This window comes from Dipodomys merriami, unplaced genomic scaffold (assembly GCF_024711535.1).
Source record: "Dipodomys merriami isolate MVZ:Mamm:240054 unplaced genomic scaffold, mDipMer1.0.p SCAF_59, whole genome shotgun sequence".
In the NCBI taxonomy this organism is placed as follows: domain Eukaryota; kingdom Metazoa; phylum Chordata; class Mammalia; order Rodentia; family Heteromyidae; genus Dipodomys; species Dipodomys merriami.
The window spans coordinates 2,946,817-2,969,239 of NW_027206168.1; the positions used below are offsets into that span (position 1 = coordinate 2,946,817).

General features: G+C 43.0%; 1 protein-coding gene across 5 annotated transcripts in view; it reads right to left on the minus strand.

Moving 5' to 3' along the window:
* Dnah2 (dynein axonemal heavy chain 2) overlaps positions 1-22,423 on the minus strand; it is a 135,675-nt gene that overhangs the window by 104,898 nt on the left and 8,354 nt on the right. For all 5 annotated transcript variants that reach the window (XM_070001485.1, XM_070001484.1, XM_070001483.1 and 2 more), the window contains exons 3-11: positions 20,726-20,781; positions 18,570-18,740; positions 7,418-7,646; positions 4,224-4,334; positions 3,863-4,101; positions 2,609-2,800; positions 1,479-1,636; positions 963-1,050; positions 429-634 (exon numbers count right to left, since the gene is read on the minus strand). In XM_070001485.1, the coding sequence (XP_069857586.1) occupies positions 429-634; positions 963-1,050; positions 1,479-1,636; positions 2,609-2,800; positions 3,863-4,101; positions 4,224-4,334; positions 7,418-7,646; positions 18,570-18,740; positions 20,726-20,781 (1,450 nt within the window). The remainder of the gene's footprint in view (positions 1-428; positions 635-962; positions 1,051-1,478; positions 1,637-2,608; positions 2,801-3,862; positions 4,102-4,223; positions 4,335-7,417; positions 7,647-18,569; positions 18,741-20,725; positions 20,782-22,423) is intronic.

Genomic DNA, 22,423 nt, shown 5'->3' on the forward strand with positions numbered 1-22,423 from the left:
ATAACAAAAAAAAGAAGTGTGTGGAAATGTAGGTGCCCTCAGTGGATCCTCAGTACATCCCCTGAGTTCTGTGCACTGAGACTTCCAGCATGCCAGGCCTGTGACTAAGTGTTTTATATCCATGAGTCTATTTCATCCTCTAAGCAATGCTAGGAGATGGATTCTGGTGTTGTCATTAATATTGATGAACTAATTAACATAAAAGAAGAACAATAGCATCATTTGCCCAGTATCCTGGAAGTTGAACAGCCCTGAAAGGTAAAATCTGGAACCCTGAGCCTGACCTCTCTCTCTCTCTCTCTCTCTCTCTCTGGTTTTCTCTCTTGTTTTCCCAGCCTTTCTAGCATCTCTGGAAAACTCTCCCTCTTGTCCTCCTGGATCTCCCTTCTCTGCCTGTCCTGGCACCAACCGATGAGTGATCCACTCACTTATTGTAGTCTTCATGCCAAAATGTATTCTTGACATCCAGGATGTCCCCACGAACAGCTCGCAGCATGCTCAGGCTTCTGTGAAAGATATCCTCAATTTCCAACAAATTTCGTGTGATCTGTGGCCCCTGGGCACCAAAGAAGCAAGGAAGGGGTCCTTGCTTGCCATCTTCCCAACGGGCAAAATGATATTGACAGTCACAGACCTGAAAAAGAAACCATCTTGAGGACTCCTCCTTTTCTTTCTGCACTTTTTGAATCGTCAACTCTTTGATTTCACTTCAAATGTCTAGGAACTAAGGAGGACCAACCAGATGTAGACGAGATGCTGGAATGAATTGGGGCTGTACACGGACATATGAGATGCTAGGACAGCAATAATGGACAAGAAGAAAGGGATGCTGGGAGGGCACACAATTATGTAGCAAGAGCCAAGCTTCTTAATCAGACCCTCGGCTCCATTTGCTTGGCTGGTAGAGAGACTCTGAAGGGTCTGCTGTTGTTTTCATTTTCCCTCCTCAACCATCTTCTCACCTCAATAAGGTCCTTGCAGCGCTGTACAAAGGCATCAACTTGAGCAAATATGCTTGTCTGGTCGAGGACCCAGCCCCGACTGGAATACCTGTGTTAGAAGAAAGATGGGCTAGATCAGAAAGTGGGAACATGAGGGCTCAGTCTGCTCATGCACAAATAGATGAACCTACATTGGAAAACAAGATTCAGCCAGGCACCTGTTGCTCACACCTGTAATCCCAGCTACTCAAGAGGCTGAGATTTGAGGACTGTGGTTCAATGCCAGCCTGGGCAGGAAAGTCTTTCATGCTCTTATCTCTAAGGAACCACCAAAAATCCAGAAGTGGAGCTGTGACTCAAGTGGTAGAAGGATAGCCTTGAGCACATAAGTTCAGAGACAGTGCCCAGGCCCAGAGGTCTAGCCCCAGTATCAGTGCGCATGAGCTCACACACAGGTGCACAAGAAAGGAATTAGAACTCTCCCTTTGCAGGAATGACAAGAACAAAGTATGTGGGGGTAGGGGAGAGCCATCATACTGGGTATGCATCTGCACAGCTTCCAGGTAGTGATCTTTCCAAGCCTGACAGCAGGAAATGCAGCCTTGAAGGTCCTCCTTGCTGGAATAGACATATCCCTCAAAGACCCGGTCCAAGGAGATAGCATGGCAGCACAAGCGGATGATCTCATTGCTCATCTGCAGAAAAGAGCCCAGCAGCCTCAATGCCCAGCCTTCTTTCCACCTGCCCCTCTCTGATTCCCCGAGTCATGCCTCAGGTCTTGGCCATTTGCTCTTTGATTTGTCCCTTGAGACCTATCTTACCCCTACCTCCTCACTCCAGGTTCCAGATACATTTCCTTTTACCAAAAAAAAAAAAAACACTATTATTAAGTAGTTGTACAGAGAGGTTACAATTCCATAAGTCCCGTTATGAGTACAATGCTTCTTTGTCAATGTCATTATCCCTTCCTTCATTCTTGTCCATTTGCTCTTTCTCATCCTTACACACTCTTTATTTTTATTTGTGTCAGTCTTGGGGCTTGAACTCAGGGTCTGGCACTGTCCCTGAGCTTTTTCACTCAAGGTTAGCACTCTACCACTTTGAGCCACAGCACCACTTTGGTTTTCTGGTGGTTAATTGGAGAGAAGAGTCCCATGGACATTCCTGCCTGGGCTGGCTTTGAACCTCAATCCTCAGCTCTCAGCCTCCTGAGTAGCTAGGATTACAGACGTGAGCCACCAGCACCCAGCACACACTCTTTCTTTCTCTGCCTCAGCCCAGCCCTGTGGTTACCCTAATCCCGCAAGCTCAGCTAGGTGTCCTCTCTCCCACTCTTTGGTGCATCCCTTTGGTTCCCCATGGTCCATCATCCTTCCTCGACCAACTTCTCTCCACTGCAGAAAGTTAGCCTGGGAGTCTTGACCTTCCTGCCTCCTGATTGTAAACAGCTCATCCTCTTAATTCCCTTATCCCTGCCTGAACTAGTTCCATTGAAAAAAGAAGTCCCACCCAGGGCCATTAAAACTGATGGTGCACGCGGAAGGCTTTGGTGATCTAGGCAACCTGATGGCAAGTCCTCAATGCCTTCCCACCACACATCTGCCAGGGAATTTGAGGTCTGTCAACTTGGCCACCGTCCTGCTTGCCCTCAACATCCATCTACACACCTTTCGAAAGAGAGAGGTCAGTCTCTCCCGCGTGTTGTAATGGGGAGAGTTGACCCAGATGATGCGGATGAGGCTGATCAGCTTCGGCAGCTTGCTGGAGATATCCTTGGGCCGCATGAAAGCCAGTTCCTGATAGGGCTCCTTCAGTATGGACAGGAAGGTCAGGTTTGACTGTGCTTGGCGAGAGCCATCCTGGCGGTAAAGAAAAACCAGGAGTCCATTTACCCACTGGAAAGAATTGAGAGCACGCCCTGTGTGTGCACATGTGCCTGTCCTGGGCTTGAACTCAGTGCCTGCGCTCTCACTTGGCTTTTTCCCTTGGAGCTGGCGCTGTACCACTTGTTCCACTCCTCAACATTGGAAATAAGAATCTCTCAGATTTGTTTGCCCAGGGTTGGCTTGGAACCTCCATCCTCAGATATCAGCCTCTTGAGTAGCTAGTTATTGGCACCAGACTAGAGCGCTATTCATCTCAAACCCTGGCCTGCCTCATCTTTACTAGGAAACCATTTCAATGAACCATACCCAGGAGCAAAGCTTTCAGGATCAATTTGCACATGTCAACTTGTCCTCATCTTCTACTGTCTATGAAAGCCTTCTAGACAGGAATATCAGTGTCCATCCCTCTATTGTCACCAGCTGAATTCAGCACTCGGTACAAAGTAGATACTGCATAGCTGTTGCTCCACTGCCTGGACATCACTCTTATTCCATCCCCCAAGTGCCACTCAGTGCCACTCAGCCCTCTGCACCGCCCTTGCTCTCAATGACTGCTTTAGAACTCTCCAGTTATAGCTCAATGCTCTTACACTTGGTGGGAAATTTCACCTGGGAAAAAAAGGTCTTCCATCCCTGTATCATCCCCTAAAGGACTCAGCACTAATGTAATCAGCTTATCCTGATTTTGTTTTAACTCTCACAACTGAATCACACAGGTTCATCTGTGGATCTCATGCCATCTTTTAATCCTCTTTTACATAAATCCTATTTTCTCAGCTGGATTGGAGACATTGGTCACCAGAGGGCAATCAATGACTCTTTGTTGATTAACTAGATATCTCTCTCTACCTAAGCTACAAGCTCCCAAGGGCCCGTTCCATTACTCTTCCTGTCTCCCCACAAGTACCAGTCCAAACACAGTGGATCAGTCTACATGTTGGTGATTCGGTTAGCCTCCCTCTTCCAGTCCTCCAGAGCATCCCAACCATGGCCCCCTTTTTGCTAAGCGCCCAGGTGCTGATCCAACTCACAAACCTGGATCTGCTGCGCCATTTTTACAAAGGGAGCCAAGTAGGATGACTTGGCGAGGTTCAGGATGGACTCGATATGCTTCACCCCCTCCTTCACCAGCTGCTTGCTGATGCCAGACAGGTCCATGCATCGGTTGTGCCAGAACTCAATCTCTTCCAAAGGACCCAAACTTTCTCCTGTCTCCACAGACTCCTGTGCACTGAGCACCTCCTTGATCTGCCGGGTCCAGTGGATCATGGAGGCTGCAAGGGAGAGTGTGAAACCTCTCGCGTTTGGTCACTATGCTCCCTCCTCCTGCCACACATCTGGACAGCCTCTTCCCCCTCTGCAATCCCTACCAGACGCCATAGTGCCAGTCACTCACTCTCCAGCCGCTGCACCAGTTCTTTGTCCTTGACCACCACTTCCGGCTTCATGTTCATGGCCTCTGCAGGGATGTAGAGGACGGTGTGTCCTTCCAGTTTGTACCGGGTATCTAAGGAGAGGATCAAGGAAGTGCAAAGAGGCTGATGTTTGCTGCCCCAGTGTCAATTGTAGTTGATGGTTGGTGGGGGCCCAGAATTATAGTCAGAACTGCACAGTGTCTATGAGTTGCACATCCATAGATGTTTAAAATCTGTATCTCACTGGGACTCTGGGGATTCTGGTTCAAAGCCAGTCTGGGCCCCCCAAAAAGTGAGACTCACCAATTAAGCAGCAAAAGGCTGGAAATGGAGGTGTGGTTCAAGTGGTAGAGTGCTGGCCTTGAGCAAAAAAGCCAAGTTCCTGAGTTTAAGCCATTATACAGGCATAAAATAAAGAAAACCTGCATCTGTACTGAACATGGAAACAGTTTTTGTTCTCTTTCTGCCCTGAATAATACAGTATAACACTTATTTCCACAGCATTTACATTATATTCAGTATGTATTAGAATGTAAGAAGGCATTGTAGTACATGCCTATAATCGAAGTATTCAGGAAGATGGGGAAGAAGGATCTTAAGATCAAGGCCAGTTAGGGCTACATACAAGACCCTATATGAAAAAAAAAGGAAAATAAGGATATTGGGAAGATGTGTGTCCCCATTTTATATAAAAGATTTGAGCATCTGAAGATTTGGGTATCTGAGAGGAACTAGAGCCAATGACCCCCAGATACTAAGAAATGACATAAATATTTCAGGAAAGGAGTCAGAACTATGGCTCATACATCTTTGATATCAAGAAGAGAAATCAAAACTAGGTATAGTGATTCATGCCTGTAAACCCAACCTCACCAGGCCAAAACAGCAAGGCTGGGAGTTCAAGGCCAGCCTGAGTTACATAGCAAGACCATGTCCCCCACGCTCAACACCCCAAAAAGAGGAGATATGACAGAAAACAAGAGGGAGATTGTATGGATGTATAACAAGAAATTATCATAAAATGATTTCAAAGATCTGTACTATTCTCTCCACTTTTCACAGTATGTGCAAATCTCTAACTACTCCACTATCTACATTTCTCTTTATGCCATGTGGACTCTCAGAAATTTCCAATTCTATGTTTGAGCAGATCTGGCCAACCAATTCTATAAGAGCAAGCTGAATCTGGATTAGAAGTGTGTGCGTGTGCGTGTGTGTGTGTGTGTGTGTGTGTGTGTGTGTGTGTGTGTGTGTGTGTGTGTGTGTGCCTATACCAAGGCTTAAATTCAGAGCCTCATGCACAAATACCTTTCTTGTTAAGAGCTGGTATTCTAACACTTGAGCCATGCCTACAGACCAGTTAATGAGATGGAATCTCAAAGACTTTTGTATCCAGGCTGGCTTTGAACTTTGATCTCAACCACATGAGTAGCTGGGATTATAGGCATGAGCCACATCAGATTCAATTTTCTGGGTTTTTTTTTAAATCATTATAATCTATCAGAAACTGATTGCTTTTGGTAGTGCTGGGGATCAAACTTAGGACCTTGGCCGTGCTAAGATAGCGCTGTACCCTGACCTAATGGTACAGCCTGAGACTGACTTATTATCCAATAATATCCTTACTTTTTGGTCTTTCTGGGGAGGGGAGGGTTGTCATTTGTTTTTGTAGTTGTTTGTTATGAGAGTCTCCCTATGTAGCCCAGTTTGTTCTAAAATACTTAATCTTCCTATCTCAGTCTCCTTGAGTACTGGGATTATAGGAATGTGCTACTATGCCCAGTATCCTTTTTTTTTTTTTTTTTTTTTTTTGCCAGTCCTGGGGCTTGAACTCAGAGAGTGGGCACTGTCCCTGAGCTTCTTTTACTCAAGGCTAGCACTCTACCACTTGAACTACAGTGCTACTGCCAACTTTTTCTGTTGATATGGTACTAAGGAATTGAACCCAGGGCTTCATTCATGCTAGGCAAACATTCTGCCACTAAGCCACATTCCCAGCAAATCCCCATTCCCCCCACCCCAGTATCCTTTACTCATCAATTTATCATACTTTGCCAATTTTTTGAGGGAGGGGGTTGGTCGTGGGGCTTGAACTCTGGGCCTGGGTGCTATCCTTGAGTTCTTCAGCTCAAGGCGAGCGCTCCACTGCTTGAGCCACAGTGGCACTTCTGGTTTTCTGGTGGTTAAGTGGAGATAAGAGTCTTACGGACTTTCCTGCCTAGACTGGTTTGAACCTCACAACTCAACCTCCTGAGTGGCTAGGATTACAGGCTTGAGCCACTGGCGCCCAGCATCCTTTGCAATTTTGATTAAGGACACTTAGACTACATGGGAGCAAAATGCTTGTGTTTGGATGTATTTAAATGCTTGAGTACTACACACATTTCATTGGTTATACACAATGAGATTCCACTTAAAAGATTCTTTTAAAAACTGGGGATGTATTTTTGTCTTGTTTGTTTATCTGTCTTAGGGAGGCAGGAGGCCACAGAACTGCAAGGACAAATGGTGAACAAATGCAATAGTGGTATTCAACAGCTACTGTTGAAAATGACCTATATAATCGTGGGATGAGAGGGGAAAACAAGAAGAGAGCAGAGGAAAGGGAGACATTGCCCAAGAAGAAAGGTACTCATTATCTGACTTATGAAACAGTAACCCTTAAACCAGGATGTAGTCCAGTGGTAGAGCGCTAACTAGTCTAGTATTCCATGGGTTTAGTAACTAGCACCAGAAGGCAAAAGAAAAAATTCTTTTAGATATTTGTTCTGAGTATTAACAAGGGTAGTGGCAAGACTCAGTGGCGAAGCATGGCCTCATGAGTGAAGCCTGGTGTGCAACATGCAGAAAAAAAACAAAACAAAGTAGGTCCACTCACTTGGGGCATTCCACTTTTCTTTTTTGCCAGTCCTGGGGTTCGAACTCAGGACCGGGGCACTGTCCCTGAGCCTCTTTGTGCTCAAGGCTACCACTCTAACCACTTGATCCACAGCACCATTTCCACCTTTTTCTGAGAAGTTTATTGGAGATAGGAGTCTCACAGACTTTTCTGTCCATGCTGGCTTTGAACCTCAATCTTCAATCTCAGCCTTCTGAGTAGCTAGGATTACAGGTGTGAGTAGGGCATTCCACTTTTACTGACCAGTATGCACTGCCCACCAGCCTTCCCACTCACCTGTCAAGCAGGCCAAGAACCTGTGCAGATGTGAAGCAAAATGATTTCGAATGCTCTCAGGCCAGGTTGTATTTGCGAAGATCTGAGGGATATAGACACCACTGAGCAGCCGGAGCAGGGCAGGGATGTAGGGACCCCGCACCATCCCAAACTGCACTATTGACTGGAAGTTCTCATGAGTGATGGGCTCTGGTACTTGGCGAATGAAGTAGACAAGCTGATTCTGGGTCTGTGTGAATGACAGCAGATCAGAGTTCAGCGCCCAGGTTCCACGATAATGCTCCCCAAATCAGGTTCCCATCATGATAAATTTTTGTCACCACCCCTTAGTGTATCCTGTTCCTTTTCTAAATAAGTCATGAGGGCCAGGGCTGGGAAGGTGGCTCAGTGGTAGAGCGCATGCCTTGCATGCCAGAGGCACTGGGTTTGATTCCTCAGCACCACATAAGCAAAAAGAAAAAAGCCAGAAGTGGCACTGTGGCTCAAGTGGTAGAGCGCTAGCCTTGAGCTGAAGAGCTGAGGGACAGCGCCCAGGCCCAGAGTTCAGGCCCCACGACCGGACCCAAAAAACAAACAAACAAAAAAAAAAAGTCATGAGGGCCAATGCCAGTGGCTCACATCTGTAATTCCAGCTACAGAAGAAACTGTGATCTAAAGATCCAGGTTCAAAGCCAGCTTGCGCAGGAAAGACCATGAGATCCTTATATCCAATTAACTAGCAAAAAAGCTGGAAGTGGAGCTGTGGCTTCAGTGGTAGAGCCCCAGCCTTGAGCAGAAAAAGGTCAGGGTCAGTGTCCATCAAGCCCTAGTACCAGCAAAATCAGGATATGTTCTCTCTGTTTTGTCCAACTTGGCTTGAGACTAATACAGTGGTGGGAACATATGAGATCCTCAGGAAATGACGGATGAATAGATAAAATGCCAGAAAAAGGATAAAACATGTTAGCTATGGGAAAAGTAGAAATAAGGAAGATTAGAGCCAGGCACTTATGGTTCCTGCCTCTAATCCTAGCTACTAGGAGGCTGAGATCTGAGCATTGTGGTTCCAACCCTGCCAGGGCAGAAAAGTCTGTAAAACTCCTATTTCCAATTAGCCACCAAAAAGCCAGATGTGGGGCTGTAGCTCAAGTGGTAGAGCACTAACCTGAGGTGAAAAAGCTAAGTGCCCTGAGTTCAAGCCCCAAGACCAGCACCAAAAAAAAAAAAAAAAAAAAGTTCAAGAATAGCACCTAGGCCCTCAGTCCTGAATTCAAGCCCCAGGACCAGCCCCCCCCCCCCCCCCCGCAAAAAAAGGAGGAAAAGGAGGAGGACTGGAAGTAAGAGATGATTGAATTGCCGCAAATATTTAATTTCAAATGCATATGCTTTTTCCAATTTTCTTTTCTTTAACTAATATTTTTATTGTAAAGGTGATGTATAGAAAGGTTACAGCTACATAAGTCAGGCAATGATGACATTTCTTTTTGGACAATGTCACCCCTTCCCTCACTGTCTTCCATCCAATTTTCATTTATCTTTTGATTTTGCTTCTGGAGAGTTTCTTTTGTTGCTACACTTAGAAATGTGTCACTTTCATTAGTTTCCTCTAAAACATTTCAGATGTGAAGGTAGGACTGCTACATACTTAGAACGGTTATTCCCACCCTAAGATCAGTTCACTGGCTAGTGTTGTTTTAGTGTTTTATTTTGTGTGAGTTTTTGGGTTGTTATGTGGTGCTGGAGGTGAAATCTAGGGTTTCACCAAGGTTATAAAAACATTCTTCCATTGAACTACATCCATCCCCAGTCTTTGAAATGTATTTGCTAATGTCATTGCTCTTTATAATTTTTTTTTTGGCCAGTCCTGGGACTTGACCACAGGGCCTGGGCACTGTCCCTGAGCTGCTTTTGCTCAAGGCTAGCACTCTACCACTTGAGCCACAGTGCCATTTCTGGCTTTTTCAGTTTATGTGGTACCAGAGCATCAAATCCAGGGTTTCACGCATGCTAGGCAAGCACTCTACCACTAAGCAATATTCACAGCCAGGGCTTGAACTCAGGGACTGAGTGCTATCCCTGAGCTTCTTTGTGCTCAAGGCTAATGCTCTACCACCTAAGCCATAGCACCACTTCCAGCTTTTTCTGAATAATTTATTGGACATAAGCGTCTCATGGACTTTCCTGCCTAGGTTGGCTTTGAACCACAATCCTCATATCTCAGCCACCTGAGTAGCTAGGATTATAGGATGAGCCATTGGTGCAACACTAATTTATTTCATTTTGAAAACTGAAAGTAAGACAAAAAGAAGATATTAGTAAGTATCCATCTTCCTATTAGCCAGAAGTAATTCTTAGCATTTTATATCCATTTTTTCACCGTTGTTTTTTTTTTTTTAATGTCAGTGAAAGGCTGTAAGGTGGTACTGAGGTTTGAACTCAAGTTCTTCTGATTACTAGGTAGGCTGTCTACCCTGTGAGCCAGTCCTCTAGCCCTTGTATATCCATATTTTAAAGCACTTAACAATTACTAATTTTGTTAAAATTATATACATTAATTATAAATAATTAAAATAATATTGAAGGACTGAGGGTATAACTCAGTGCTACAGCACTTGCCTAGCATGCACAGGCTCTGGGTTTTATCCCTGCACACATAAATAAAAGTAAGCCTGCAGGGTTATGCATTATGGCATACACTTGCAATCCAGCTGCTTGAGAGGCAGAGGGAAAAGAATTTCAGTCTGAGGCCAGCTAGAGCAAAAGCGTAAGCTCCTATCTAAAAAACAAGCAAAAATACTTGGAGCATGGCTCAAGAGCTAGAATGCAAAGCTCTAATTTCAATCCTCAGAACAACTTTTGTTTAAAAAAATCTAATATTCTGGCATCCAGAAATTAAATATTAGCACTAGCAAAAATATTATTTCAGGCATCATCCTATAGACATATTGTTATGGCTTGGATTTGAAGTATCCCCCCAAAAGGCTTATCTGCCAAGTGTCCATGGCTCACACCTATAATCCTATCTACTCCAGAGGCTGAGATCTGAGGATCCTGGTTCAAAGCCAATCTAGGCAGGAAAGTCCAATAAACTAAATAGAAGAAGCCAGAAGTGGCTCTGTGGCTCAAGTGGTAGAACATTAGCCTTGAGCAAAAGAAGCTCAGACACAGCATTTACACCCTGAGTTCAAGCCCCAGGCTGGCACAAAACAACAACAACAAAAAGTGTGGCTCAGGTGCTATAGGCTAGCAAGTGAGAGACCTTGAATTCAAATCCAAGGACCATAAATCATTCTGCTTTTAGTTATAAGTATTACATTTAATTTTATTTGAATTTAATAGAATAAAAAATAAAATAGATATAAAAAATTAAAACAGATATAAAATAGATATATGGGTGGCTCATGCCTGTAATGCCTAGCTATTCATGAGGCTGAGATCTGAGGATTGCGGTTTGAAGCCAGCCTGGCGGGAAAGTCTATGAGACTTTTATCTCCAATAAACTACTCAGCCAAAGGTGGAAGTGGTGCTGTGGCTCAAGTGGTAGAGCGCTAGCCTTGAGCACAAAGAGGCCCAGGGTCAGTGCCCAGGCCCTAAGTTCAAGCTCCAGTGTTAGAACCAGGTTAAATTAAACAAATAGAGTATTAATTAGACCAAGGAAAAATAAAATTCAACTGGGACAAACAAGTCCCAGGTTACCTGAGAAACATAAATACAGACCCTAGGAATGGGACAAACTGAGGCCTGAATTTACTGTAATTTGCAAAGTAAGAATAAGGCCAGACTTAAAAGGCAGAGTCTCCTTGTAGAAACTCCAAGTTAGTCATTAAAGGAAAAATTCCAGAGATAAAGGTTTGAAGTAAATTAGTGAGTTAAACACCAGGTTACTGGGAATTCGATAGATAACAGTGAAACTCAGAAAGAGCCAGAAAACCTGGAAGGTGGTTTGATTTTGGGATGTGATAAGTAAGAAATTTGTAATGTGGTTTTTGCTTTGAGGACTTATTACTTTGTGTATAGAGACTGTAATTGCTATTTCACTAAATTGCTTCTTTGATGGGAAGATCTGGGATAAGGACTTTGCCTTGTGACTTATGGCCTTGGTTATTGGAATGACTGGAATTGTAATCACCATTGTGTAATCACTAACTGCTAGACTGCTAGCTCTGCTTCTGTAACTTGCTTCTTTGCCAATCACAAAACTACCACGGGCTACCTTGGAGTGGCACCTTCCTCCCCTATGGATCTTGTCTTTAAATACCCTGAGCTATTTGACTTTATTGCTAGTCTCCACTCATTTGGTATAGTGGAGGTCGGACACCATGGCTATTAAATGATTCCTAGCCCTATTGACTGAGTGTTGGTGACTCCTTTCACCAATTCTGGGTTAGAGTACTACCGGCCCCAGGAAGCTGGGATATTTCACCAGGACTGACAAGAAAGAAAATAAGAAGAGAAAGGAAAAGAAAGAAAGAAGAAAGGAAGAAGGAAAGAAGGAACAAAGGAAGGAAGGAAGGGAAACAGATATAAGGAATTGTTAAGCATCCAATTGTTAGTCCTGAGCCTGGCTCTGGTGGTTCACGCCTATAATTCTAGCTACTCAGGAGGCTGAGAGCTGTGGATCCAGGTTCAAAGCCAGCCTGAGCAGGAAAGTTCATGAGACTCCAATTAACCACCAGAAAACCAGAAGTGGTGCTGTGGCTCAAAGTGCTAGAGCCCTAGCCTTGAGCACAAAAGCTCAGGGACAGCACCCCCAGAACCTGAGCTCAAGCCCTGCAATCAACAACAAAAATTGTTAGTCTTCTTCCTCTGAAAAAATAATTTTTTAGTGGCACTAGGGATCAAATCCAGGGGCTCATATAGGCAAAGCACATGCTCTCTTATTGAGTTCTATTCCTGGCCCAATTTTCCCAATTTTTCATTCTGAAAAGAAATTCCACCTCACAGAAAACAGAGATAAAAGCACGATGAACAAATACACTAATTACCAGCACTTTGCTATATTTGCTTCCTCTCCTTTCTAGCTGAGCTGTTAAGAGTGAGCTACAGGTGTTCAGAGACCACACCTTTAAATACTTCACATATATCTATTAAATCCAGGATAATCTCTGACATAACTCAACACTGTAATTATCATATTCAGAAAAGATTCAATATAAATACAATTTAACTTTTCCCAGAGCTCTAAATAATGTAACTGATAGCTGGTTTGTTTCCCACCCACAGTCAGATCCAGGACCATCAATGGCCATATCTCTTTAGTCTCCTATCATTTCAAACAATTCTCTGTCCTTTTGTTACTGGTGATGGTGGTCTAGAGGCTTGGGGCTGGAACTCAGGGCCTGGGCACTGTCTCTGAGCTCTTTTGCTCAAGGCTAGCATTCTACACAGCTCCACTCTGGCTTTTTTGGTATTTAGGGGAGATAAGAGTCTCAGACTTTCCGGCCTGGGCTGGCTTTGAACTGCAATCCTCAGATCTCAGCCTCCTGAGTAGCTAAGATTACCAGCATGAGCCAGGGGCGCCTGGCTAACTTTGATGTTCCTGACAACCCAATCCAGTTCTCAAAAATAGTCATCAATTTGGATCCATGGAAGTGGAAGTGTGGCTCAAGTGAGTGTGTCAGTCTTGAATGAAAAAGTCAATTGAGGGGCTGGGAAGGTGGCTCAGTGGTAGAGCACTTGCCTTGCATGCATGAGGCCCTGGGTTCGATTCCTCAGCACCACATAAGCAAAAAGAAAAAAGCCGGAAGTGGCGCTGTGGCTCAAGTGCTAGCCTTGAGCTGAAGAGCTGAGGGACAGCCCAGGCCCAGAGTTCAGGCCCCATGACCAGCAAAAAAATAAAAGTCAATTGAGACCTCAAGGTCCTGAGTTCAAACCCCGCTACTTGCTAAAACCAAACAAAATACCAGTGGATTTATCTGATTGCTTCCTCATTATTAGATTATGGTTCAATATTCTTGGTAGAATATTGCATAGATGATGTTCCCAAAGAATTAATATCCTCAAAGAGGGAAGGGTAAATGAAGAGGGTGAATATGGCAGCAATATGTTATATATCTATAAAAAAAGAACAATGAAACCAGCTGAAATTGTACATATCATCAAATTTTAGTGGCATAACTAAGATGAATAATGAAATTAAAACAATTTTGTGAAATGCAATATGTCCTTTTATTTCCAGTTTCTTTTGTATTTCAGGGAAATTCTTTGGAGTTTATCTTTAAATTTATATTCTGTATCACTTGTTGGCATTCTATATTCCACTAGATCATCTATTCCTGGCTTTCAGGTTTTTTAGCTTCTAATTGCATTAATGTCTTCGGCCTTTTCCTTGACATGTGCTGTGATTAGCTCCGGCTCTTCCATGGCTGAAGGCTTTTCAGCCATAGCTATTCCATTCCTGACCATTTCTCACCCTCTAGTTGTGTAACCTGCTGCTTTCTTCATTTTGTAAATTCTGCACTCTCCCTTTGATCTCATGCTCACCTTTTATCATTTCATCTCTGCTTTTTTTTCAAACTTGAATTTCTGTTTGGAGTGAGTTGTAACTATACAACAGGGAGCTGTTTTGAGGAATTTCCTTCTCTTCGTTCAGTGATGCCCTCTGCCTTTATGTGCTTTGTTCCTTTTTTTTTTTTTTGTCCCTGATATAATATGCTTGCGGTTGCCATGCAATTTTTCCTCATTTTGTTCAGGCTTGGGCAGCTCCATGAATTCATTCTTTTTTGACTTTAACATACTGTGGGTGACTTGTTGATGTCCCACTGTGAGAGACCATTTATTTTGCTTCTTGAAGTTCAAGTGAAAAGATTGGGAATTTTATATTTTATTCTCTTCTCTCTAAACTAAAATGCATGTGTGCAGGAAGGGGCAGGTGGCTAAGGCTAATTTAAGACAGTATCAAATCTTTGTTAAAACGCTCAGGCATGCACACTCTCTTTCCTCCCTCCCTCCTTCCCCCTCACTCCTTCTCCTCCCCCCCGGCCCTTCTCAATTTTGTGAATGTTCCAAGTGCCCTTTCATCTAATTAGTGTTGTACCCTTCCAGTGGACATTTTGGGTACCTAGACTTGGTACTTAAGCTTTCACACATTTATTTTGTTTTTGTTTTTTTTTATGATGTGTGTACTTGGATTTTTTCACTCAAAGCTGGTGTGCTACCACTTGAGCCCTAGCTCCACTTCCAGCAACCGTTTATTTTACTTCATGTATTCTAAAAAAATTGATTAGAATTGACTATGGTTCTTTCTTTGCTTGTTTATTGTTTCATTTTTGCTGGTTTTATTTATTTATTTACTTATTTATTGCTCATTTTGTCAGGTGTTCAAGAGATTTTTCATTTTTGCTTTTTTGATGCTGGGTATCAAATCTCATGCCTGCCAGGCAATCATTCTGTACACCTTCGGCTCTGAGAATAATAATTTTTTTAAAGAAAGTTCCAATTGGCCATCTTAACCAGAATAATACAAGTAAATCTACATTCTATTTGGAATAAATTTCGGCAAGCTAAATGAATTCTCTTTAATTGAAAAACTTCATGTTCCATATGTTTCCCAATTTTATTCATTGACTAATCCATCCTTCCCCAAAGATTTTTAAATACTGTTTTTACAGAAAATGCCTACATATCTTTCTCTGTATTTTCTATTTTCTGTATTTTCTGTTTCTGTACTATTGCTGATAATGTCTATTTTTGTACTTTCTACGTTTCTTTACTGTTATTTTTATGTATATTCATGAACTAGTATAACTGCTTTAATTTCTATAGTTTACAAAAGATTTTTTCCATTCACAAATCTCCATTATTTTCCTTCTACATTATTATCTTCATTTTTTTCACATTTTTCTGGATGCATTTTAAAATCCTTCACACAAAGAATATGGGGAATGTGGCATTTGGACACTATATAGCAGCTGCATTAAAATGATACTCAGCTACTCAGGAAGGAGGGTCACTTAAGCCCACAGGTTCAATGCCAGCCTGAGCAATATAGCAAAACACTATCTCAAACCAAACAAACAAAAAAGATCCTTTTTTTTTTTTTCCTTTTTTGTATTTCCAAGACTCAGACTTAAACTAGGTACCTGCAGTTTTCATTCATTAGCTAACACTCTATCAACTGAGCCACGCCTCTAACCCCAAAGATTCTTTTGATGAAATATCTTTATACTATTAAGATTTCCAAGCAAGATGTCAGTGGCTCATGCCTGTAATCCTAGTTACTCAGGAGGCTGAGTTCTCAAGATTGTACTTCTACGTGAACCGGGGCCAGAAAGTCCCTGAGACTCTTGTCTCTAATTAACCACCAAAAAGCTCGAAGTGGAGCTGTGGCTCAAATGATATAGTGCTAGCCTTGAGGGGGAAAAAAAAAAAGCTCAGGGACAGTACCCAGGCTCTGAGTTCAAGCTACAGGACTGGCAGATACACACACACACACACACACACACACACACACACACACACACACACACACACACAGAGTCAGGCTCTGAGTTCAAGCTACAGGACTGGCAGATACACACACACACACACACACACACACACACACACACACACAGAGTCATGGCCTGTTTTGTCCTTGTTTAATCTGTAATGCTTCCCAAAAATTGTGTCATAGTTACACAGGGTCATGCAGAACTTCATAATCATTTCCATTTTTGTTTGTATGATGCCAAGTAAAGCAGCAATGACCTTTCTCCAATATTTACTTTGTTTAATTTCAAGCATACAGAGAAGTTGAAAAAATTTTATGAGTCACAGTACACCCACCATACAGTTCATACCACTAACATTTTACAACACATCTTTCTTTCACTGACTCCCTACTTGAGGTCTACCCTTCTCTCACATATCTTCACATTGCTGACATAGTTATCTACCCAGACCAAATGAAGCCTTCAATAGTTCTGGCTGGGATACAAGTCAAATTCCTTAGCATAGCACACAAGTCGACACCAGTTCACCTTCTACGGATAATTTCCTGCTACTCTTTTTCTTTTCCTTGAACATAAAGTGTTATCTATGTGTTGTCAGGGTGAGAGGGTCAAGTGGAGGAGGAGTGGATGGATGGAGACAGCAAGGGTAGATGAGTACAGTCATTATATTCAATGTACAAATGTGAAAACACAAGTTATGAGTGGACTTGGGGGAGAATGATGGATGACATTGATCAAGATGTAGTGCACTTAAAAATTGAACTGTGGAACTAAAACCCTCTTTCTTTGTGTGCACCAGTACAGATGCTTGAGCTCAAGGCCTGAGTGCTATCTCTTAACTTTTTCACTCAAGGCTGGTGTTCTGCCACTTGAGCCAGAGTTCTATTTCTCATTTTCTGGTGGTTAAATAGGGGATAAGAGTCTCCTAGACTTTCCTGCTCAGGCGGGCTCCTCAGATCTCAACCTCCACATTAGCTTGGATTATAGACAAGAGCCACTGGTGCCCAGCTAAAACTCCTTTGTACAGATAATAAATTATCCAGATACTACTGGCTCATCTGTAATCCTAGCTAAGGTCTGAGGAGCATGGTTCAAAACCAGTTCAGGCAGGAAAGTCATCAGACTCTCCTCTCCAATGAATCAGCAAAAATAATCTAGAAGTAGAGTTATGGCTCAGATGGCAAAATGCTGTCTAGCACTGAGCAAAAAAAAAGAAAAAGAAGAAAAGCTAATGGACTGTACCCAGACCCTAAGTCTAAGTCCCAGGACTGGCACAAATAAATGAAATTCTCTATTATTATTCATCTAATCTTAATAAAATCGTTGTTATCAACTTCATCCGTAACTCAAACATCTCCTCCACAATCAAGCTTTCCAGAATTCTACTGGCTCTATTAGTTGCTCCCCTAAATCTCCTATAAAGCTTTGCCTATCCATCAAGGTATACTGTAGGGCTAGGCGTGTTGCTCAGCAGTATAGCACATATTCAGCCTGAATGAGGTGCTGGGTCAATCCCCAACATACCACCAACAAAAGTATACACAGGGCTGGGAACGTGGCTTAGTGGTAGAGTGCTTGCCTAGAATGCATAAAGCCCTGGGTTTGGTTCCTCTGTGCACACAAACAGAAAAAGCCAGAAGTGGCGCTGTGGCTCAAGTGGTAGAGCACAGAGAGGCTTAAGGATAATGCCCAAGCCCTGAGTTCAAGCCCCAGGACTGGCAAAAAAAAAAAAAGTATACACATATGCACATACACATGCATACACACACATATGTGTATATATAATATAGATACATAATAAAATATAATAATGAAATCGTGTGCAAAATATAGTAAATATATATATATGCTAAATACTTGTTTATATGTCTCGCTTCCCCACTAACTCACAGGATTATCCAATGTAAAATGCTAGCTGCAAGGCTGGGAAGGTGGCTCGGTGGTAGAGCGCTTGCCTTGCAAGCCTGAGGCCCTGGGTTCGATTCCTCAGCACCATATAAGAAAAAAGAAAAAAGCCGGAAGTGGCGCTGTGGCTCAAGTGGTAGAGTGCTAGCCTTGGGCTGAAGAGCTGAGGGAAGCGCCCAGGCCCAGAGTTCAGGCCCCACGACCGGACCCCAAAAAAAAAAAATGCTAGCTGCATGCCAGTGGTTCACCCATATATCCTATCTACTCAGGAGACTGAAACTCGGACAGAAAAATCTACAAGACTCTATTTCTAATTAACCAGCAAAAAGCCAGGCTGGAGGGGTGGCTCCAGTGGTAGAGCACCAGTTGTGAACAAGACAACTGAACCAGAACTTGAGGCCCTCAATTCAAGCCTCCATATTGGCTTGAATTAAACATTAAATTAAGCCGGGCGCCGGTGGCTCACGCCTGTAATCCTAGCTACTCAGGAAGCTGAGATCTGAGGATCACAGTTCAAAGCCAGCCCAGGCAGGAAAGTCCAGGAGACTCTTTTCTCCAATAAACCACCAGAAAACTGGAAGCGGCCTTATGGCTCAAGAGGTAGAGCACTAGCCTTGAGCTGAAGAGCTGAGGGACAGCGCCCAGGCCCAGAGTTCAAACCCCATAACTGACCAAAAAAAAAATAAATTAAATTAAATTCTATCTCGTCCTTCTCTGAACCTCAGCCTCCAGGTAAAGTACCCAACATACAGGGGACTCTGGGGGACTTGGGTAGAGAAGAAAGTAAGACTCAAATGTGACAGAGACAGACAATCCCTAGAAGAAAGTTCACCCACCTGCACAGGCATGCTCATTTCCACCTTTAACCCAAAATAGGGGTCAATGTAGACGGTGAGGATGGGTTCTGTGGGATCCTCCGCAAAACGTTCCAGGACAGCATCATGCTCCTTTGTCCACGTGAATCTGGACAGTCCTGTCAGCGTTATTTGAGACCGAAAGAGAAACTTCTACAGGGGAGCAGACAGAGGCAAAAAAGGAGTGCTGTTAAGATGAGCTATTTTCTCATCCACCATCACATGCCAGACGTGGGAGAGGAGAGGAAAAGCCACACACGTTCAGCATGGGAAAGAGAAAGCTGAGAATGACTGAATGATAGGTTTCAAGCTTTTGAAGAGCCGAGACAATAGATTCTCCTGCCTCTGGGAGTGGAAACATAATGTGTCATAGAGGAAAACAATAGGCTGCTATCTTCCCAAAATATTGCACTTATACCATGGCTGTAAAAATACATTTCCAAACAATCTGCACCCAAAGGGAAAAGTGAATTAAGGGAATGTGTAGGATCTTCACCTGGGTAAAGCAATTAAGAGCAAGGAGATAACGAGCTGGAAAGGGGGTAGGAGTACAAGAGCAATTTCCTTATGAAGCAGCCCTCTTGGGATGCTGACGCAAAGATAAGACTTTGCTTAGAAGTCTACTGAAAGCTGGTTCATGCCTATAATCCTAGCTACTCAAGAGGCTGAGATACAAGAATCAAGGTTTAAAGCCAGCCTGTGCAGGAAAGTCCATGAGACTCTAATCTCCAATTAATCACTTGAAAAACTTGAAAACAAAAACAAAACCTGGAGCAGTGGCTCAAAGTGGTAGAGCAGGGACAGTGCCCAGGTCCTGAGTTCAAGCCCCATGACTGACAAGAAGAAAAAAGTCTAGGTGAAGCCAAGGACAGAGGCTCGTACCTGTAATCCTAGCTATTCAGGAAGCTGAGATTTGAGGATTGCAGTTCGAAGCCAGTATAGGCAGGAAAGTCTGTGAGACTTTTATTTCCAATTACTTACCAAAAAGCTGAATGGTTCAAGTGGTAGAGCACTAGTATTTAGTGAAAAAGCTCAAGGACAGTACCTAGGCCCTGAGTTCAAGCCTCAGTACCAGCACAAATACACACCAAAAAAAAAAAAAAAATCAATTGACAAAGCAGTGAGGAAGAAGAAAGGGAGTGGGGCTGAAAGATTTAAAAAACACAAAGAATGAAAATGAAAAATAAGGGGTTGGGAAGGTGGCTCAGTGGTAAAGTCTTGCCTTGCATGCATGAGGCCCTGGGTTCAATTCTTCAGCACCACATAAGCAGAAAAAGCCAGAAATGGCTCTGTGGCTCAAATGCTAGCCTTGTGCTGAAGAGCTGAGGGACAGTGCCCAGGCCCAGAGTTCAAGCCCCATGGCCGACAAAAAAAAAAAAAGAGAGAGAGAAAATGCAAATATAGGAATGTTCTGCTTGTGCTTCAATCAAGGAGTATTCAAACATCAGTATTACCAAAAAGAACAAAACTGGGGAGCTGAGGCAGAAAGATCACAAGTTTGAGGCTAACTTGGGCTAGTCTCCAATTAAACAGCAAAAAGCCCAACTGGAGATGTAGGCTCAAGTGGCAGAGTATCAGTTATGACCAAGGAAGCTGAGTGAGAGCCTGAGGGCCTGAATTTAAGACCTAGTACTGGGCTGGGAAAGTGTCTCAGTGGTAGAGCGCTTGCCTTGCAATGCATGAAGCCCTGGGTTCGATTCCTCAGCACCACATAAGCAGAAAAAGCCGGAAGTGGCCCTGTGACTCAAGTGGTAGAGCGCTTGCCTTGAGCTAAAGAGCTGAGGGACAGTGCCAAGGCCCAGAGTTCAGGCCCCACAACCGGCAAAAAAAAAAAAAAAAAAAAGACCTAGTACTGGCATGAAATTAGTAATGAAAAATTAAGTGTGTTCAATTTGTTCAGATGCCCATCCATAAGAAAGATCCAGGTTGGGGAATACAAGGAAATCAAATAAGAGACCAGTTACTTCCTTACTGGAGGAAGGGAGTACACATCAATTTTTCCTTCACTCATGAACTGAATTTGTGATGAACAGGTTACCAGTGGAGAAGAAAAAGGAGAAGAGCAAGATTCCTCGTACCCCTTCCCACCACTCATCCTTTGATTCATTAGTAGAAGGAATAGGAGCCTCCGAGCTTACCACATCCACCTGAGACTCAAACTCTTCTTGGAATTTGAGGTCCTCCAACAATGGCTCTGGAAGAATAAAAGTGCAAGAAAAAAAAAAAAAGATACTGCTTAGAAAGTTAAACATAGCCACCATAATTGCCCAGCAATTATGCCGCTTCTAGGTATGTACCCAAAAGACTTGACAGCAGAACACAAGGAGATATTAGTAATATGCACAGCAGCATTGATCACAATAGGCAAAAGTAGAAACAGGCTGGGATATAGCTTAGTGGTAAAATGCTTGCCTCGCATGGATGGGACCCTGGGTTCAGTCTCAGCATTGGAAAGAAAGGAAGGAAGGGAAGGAGAGGGGAGGGAGGGAGGGAGAAACAGCCTAAGTTTATTAATGCTAGTTTATATTAACACTATATATAAAGGATAAACAAAATGTGACATAGATACAATGGAATATTATTCATCATAAAAAGGAATAAGGATGTGGTCCATGCTACAACATGGATCAAACTAGAAAACATGATAGGCCAAAGCAGACAGTTACATCAGACAGCATCATTATATGACTCCACTTATAAGAAATATCCAGCCAGGCAGCAGTGGCTCACACCTGTAATCCTAAGTATACAGGAGGCTGAGACCTGAGGATCGCCTAGATGGGAAAATCCTTGAGGGGAGAGGGGAGGAGAGGGGAGAAGAGAGAAAGAAAGGGAAGAGAAGGGAAGGGAAGAAAAGGAAAGGGAAGGGAAATCCATAAAGAAAAAAAAATTCCTTGGAGTCTCGTGGAAAGCTGCTAAAAACAAGGTTCTAAGTTGGGGTTGTGGCTCAATGGTAAAGCATTTGCCAAATGTACAAGGTTCTACCTTCCATTGCTAACACACACACACACACACACACACACACACACACACACACACACACACACACACACACACACACACACACACACACACACACACACACACACAAGCTGGGCACTAGCTATTCAGAAGGCTTTGACCTGAAGATCTCAATTCAAAGCCAATTCCCAGAAGAAAAAGTCTATGAGACTCTTATCTCTAATTAACCAACAAAAAGCTGAAAGTGGAGATGTGACAAGTGGTAGAGCACCAGCCTTGAGCAAAAAATGGAATATGAGACCTTGAATTCAAGCCCCAAGACTGGCACCAAAAAAAAAAAATCGTTAATTCATTAATTTAAAAAAGAAGAACACAGGTTGGGAAGGTGGCTCAGTGGTAGAGCACTTGCCTTGCAGGCATGAGGCCCTGGGTTCGATTCCCCAGCACCACATAAGCAGAAAAAAAAAAAGGAGAAGAAGAACACACCAAGGTTCTAATACAACTAAGAAGTTATCTATGTCAATTTGTCAAGGTGCTTGAGGTAGCTTTCTTTTGTGGGGAAATGAAATATTCTAAAATAAGATAGTATTGATGGTTGTACAACTTTGTGACGATATCAAAAACTGGTGAATTGTTTGCTTTAAAGGTAAATTTTTTTTAGTAAGTGAATTCTCTCTCAACTTAATAATTAAAAAGAAAATTGAAACTCCCTTTGTAAAACAGCTTTAAAATTTTTAACTAAAAAAAAAAAAATAGACTATAGCTTTAGTAGCTCATGTTTATAACCCTAAATACTCAGGAGGCTGTGATCTGAGGATCCAGTTCAAAGCCAGCCCCGGCAGTAAAGTCCATGAGACTCATCTCCAATTACCACT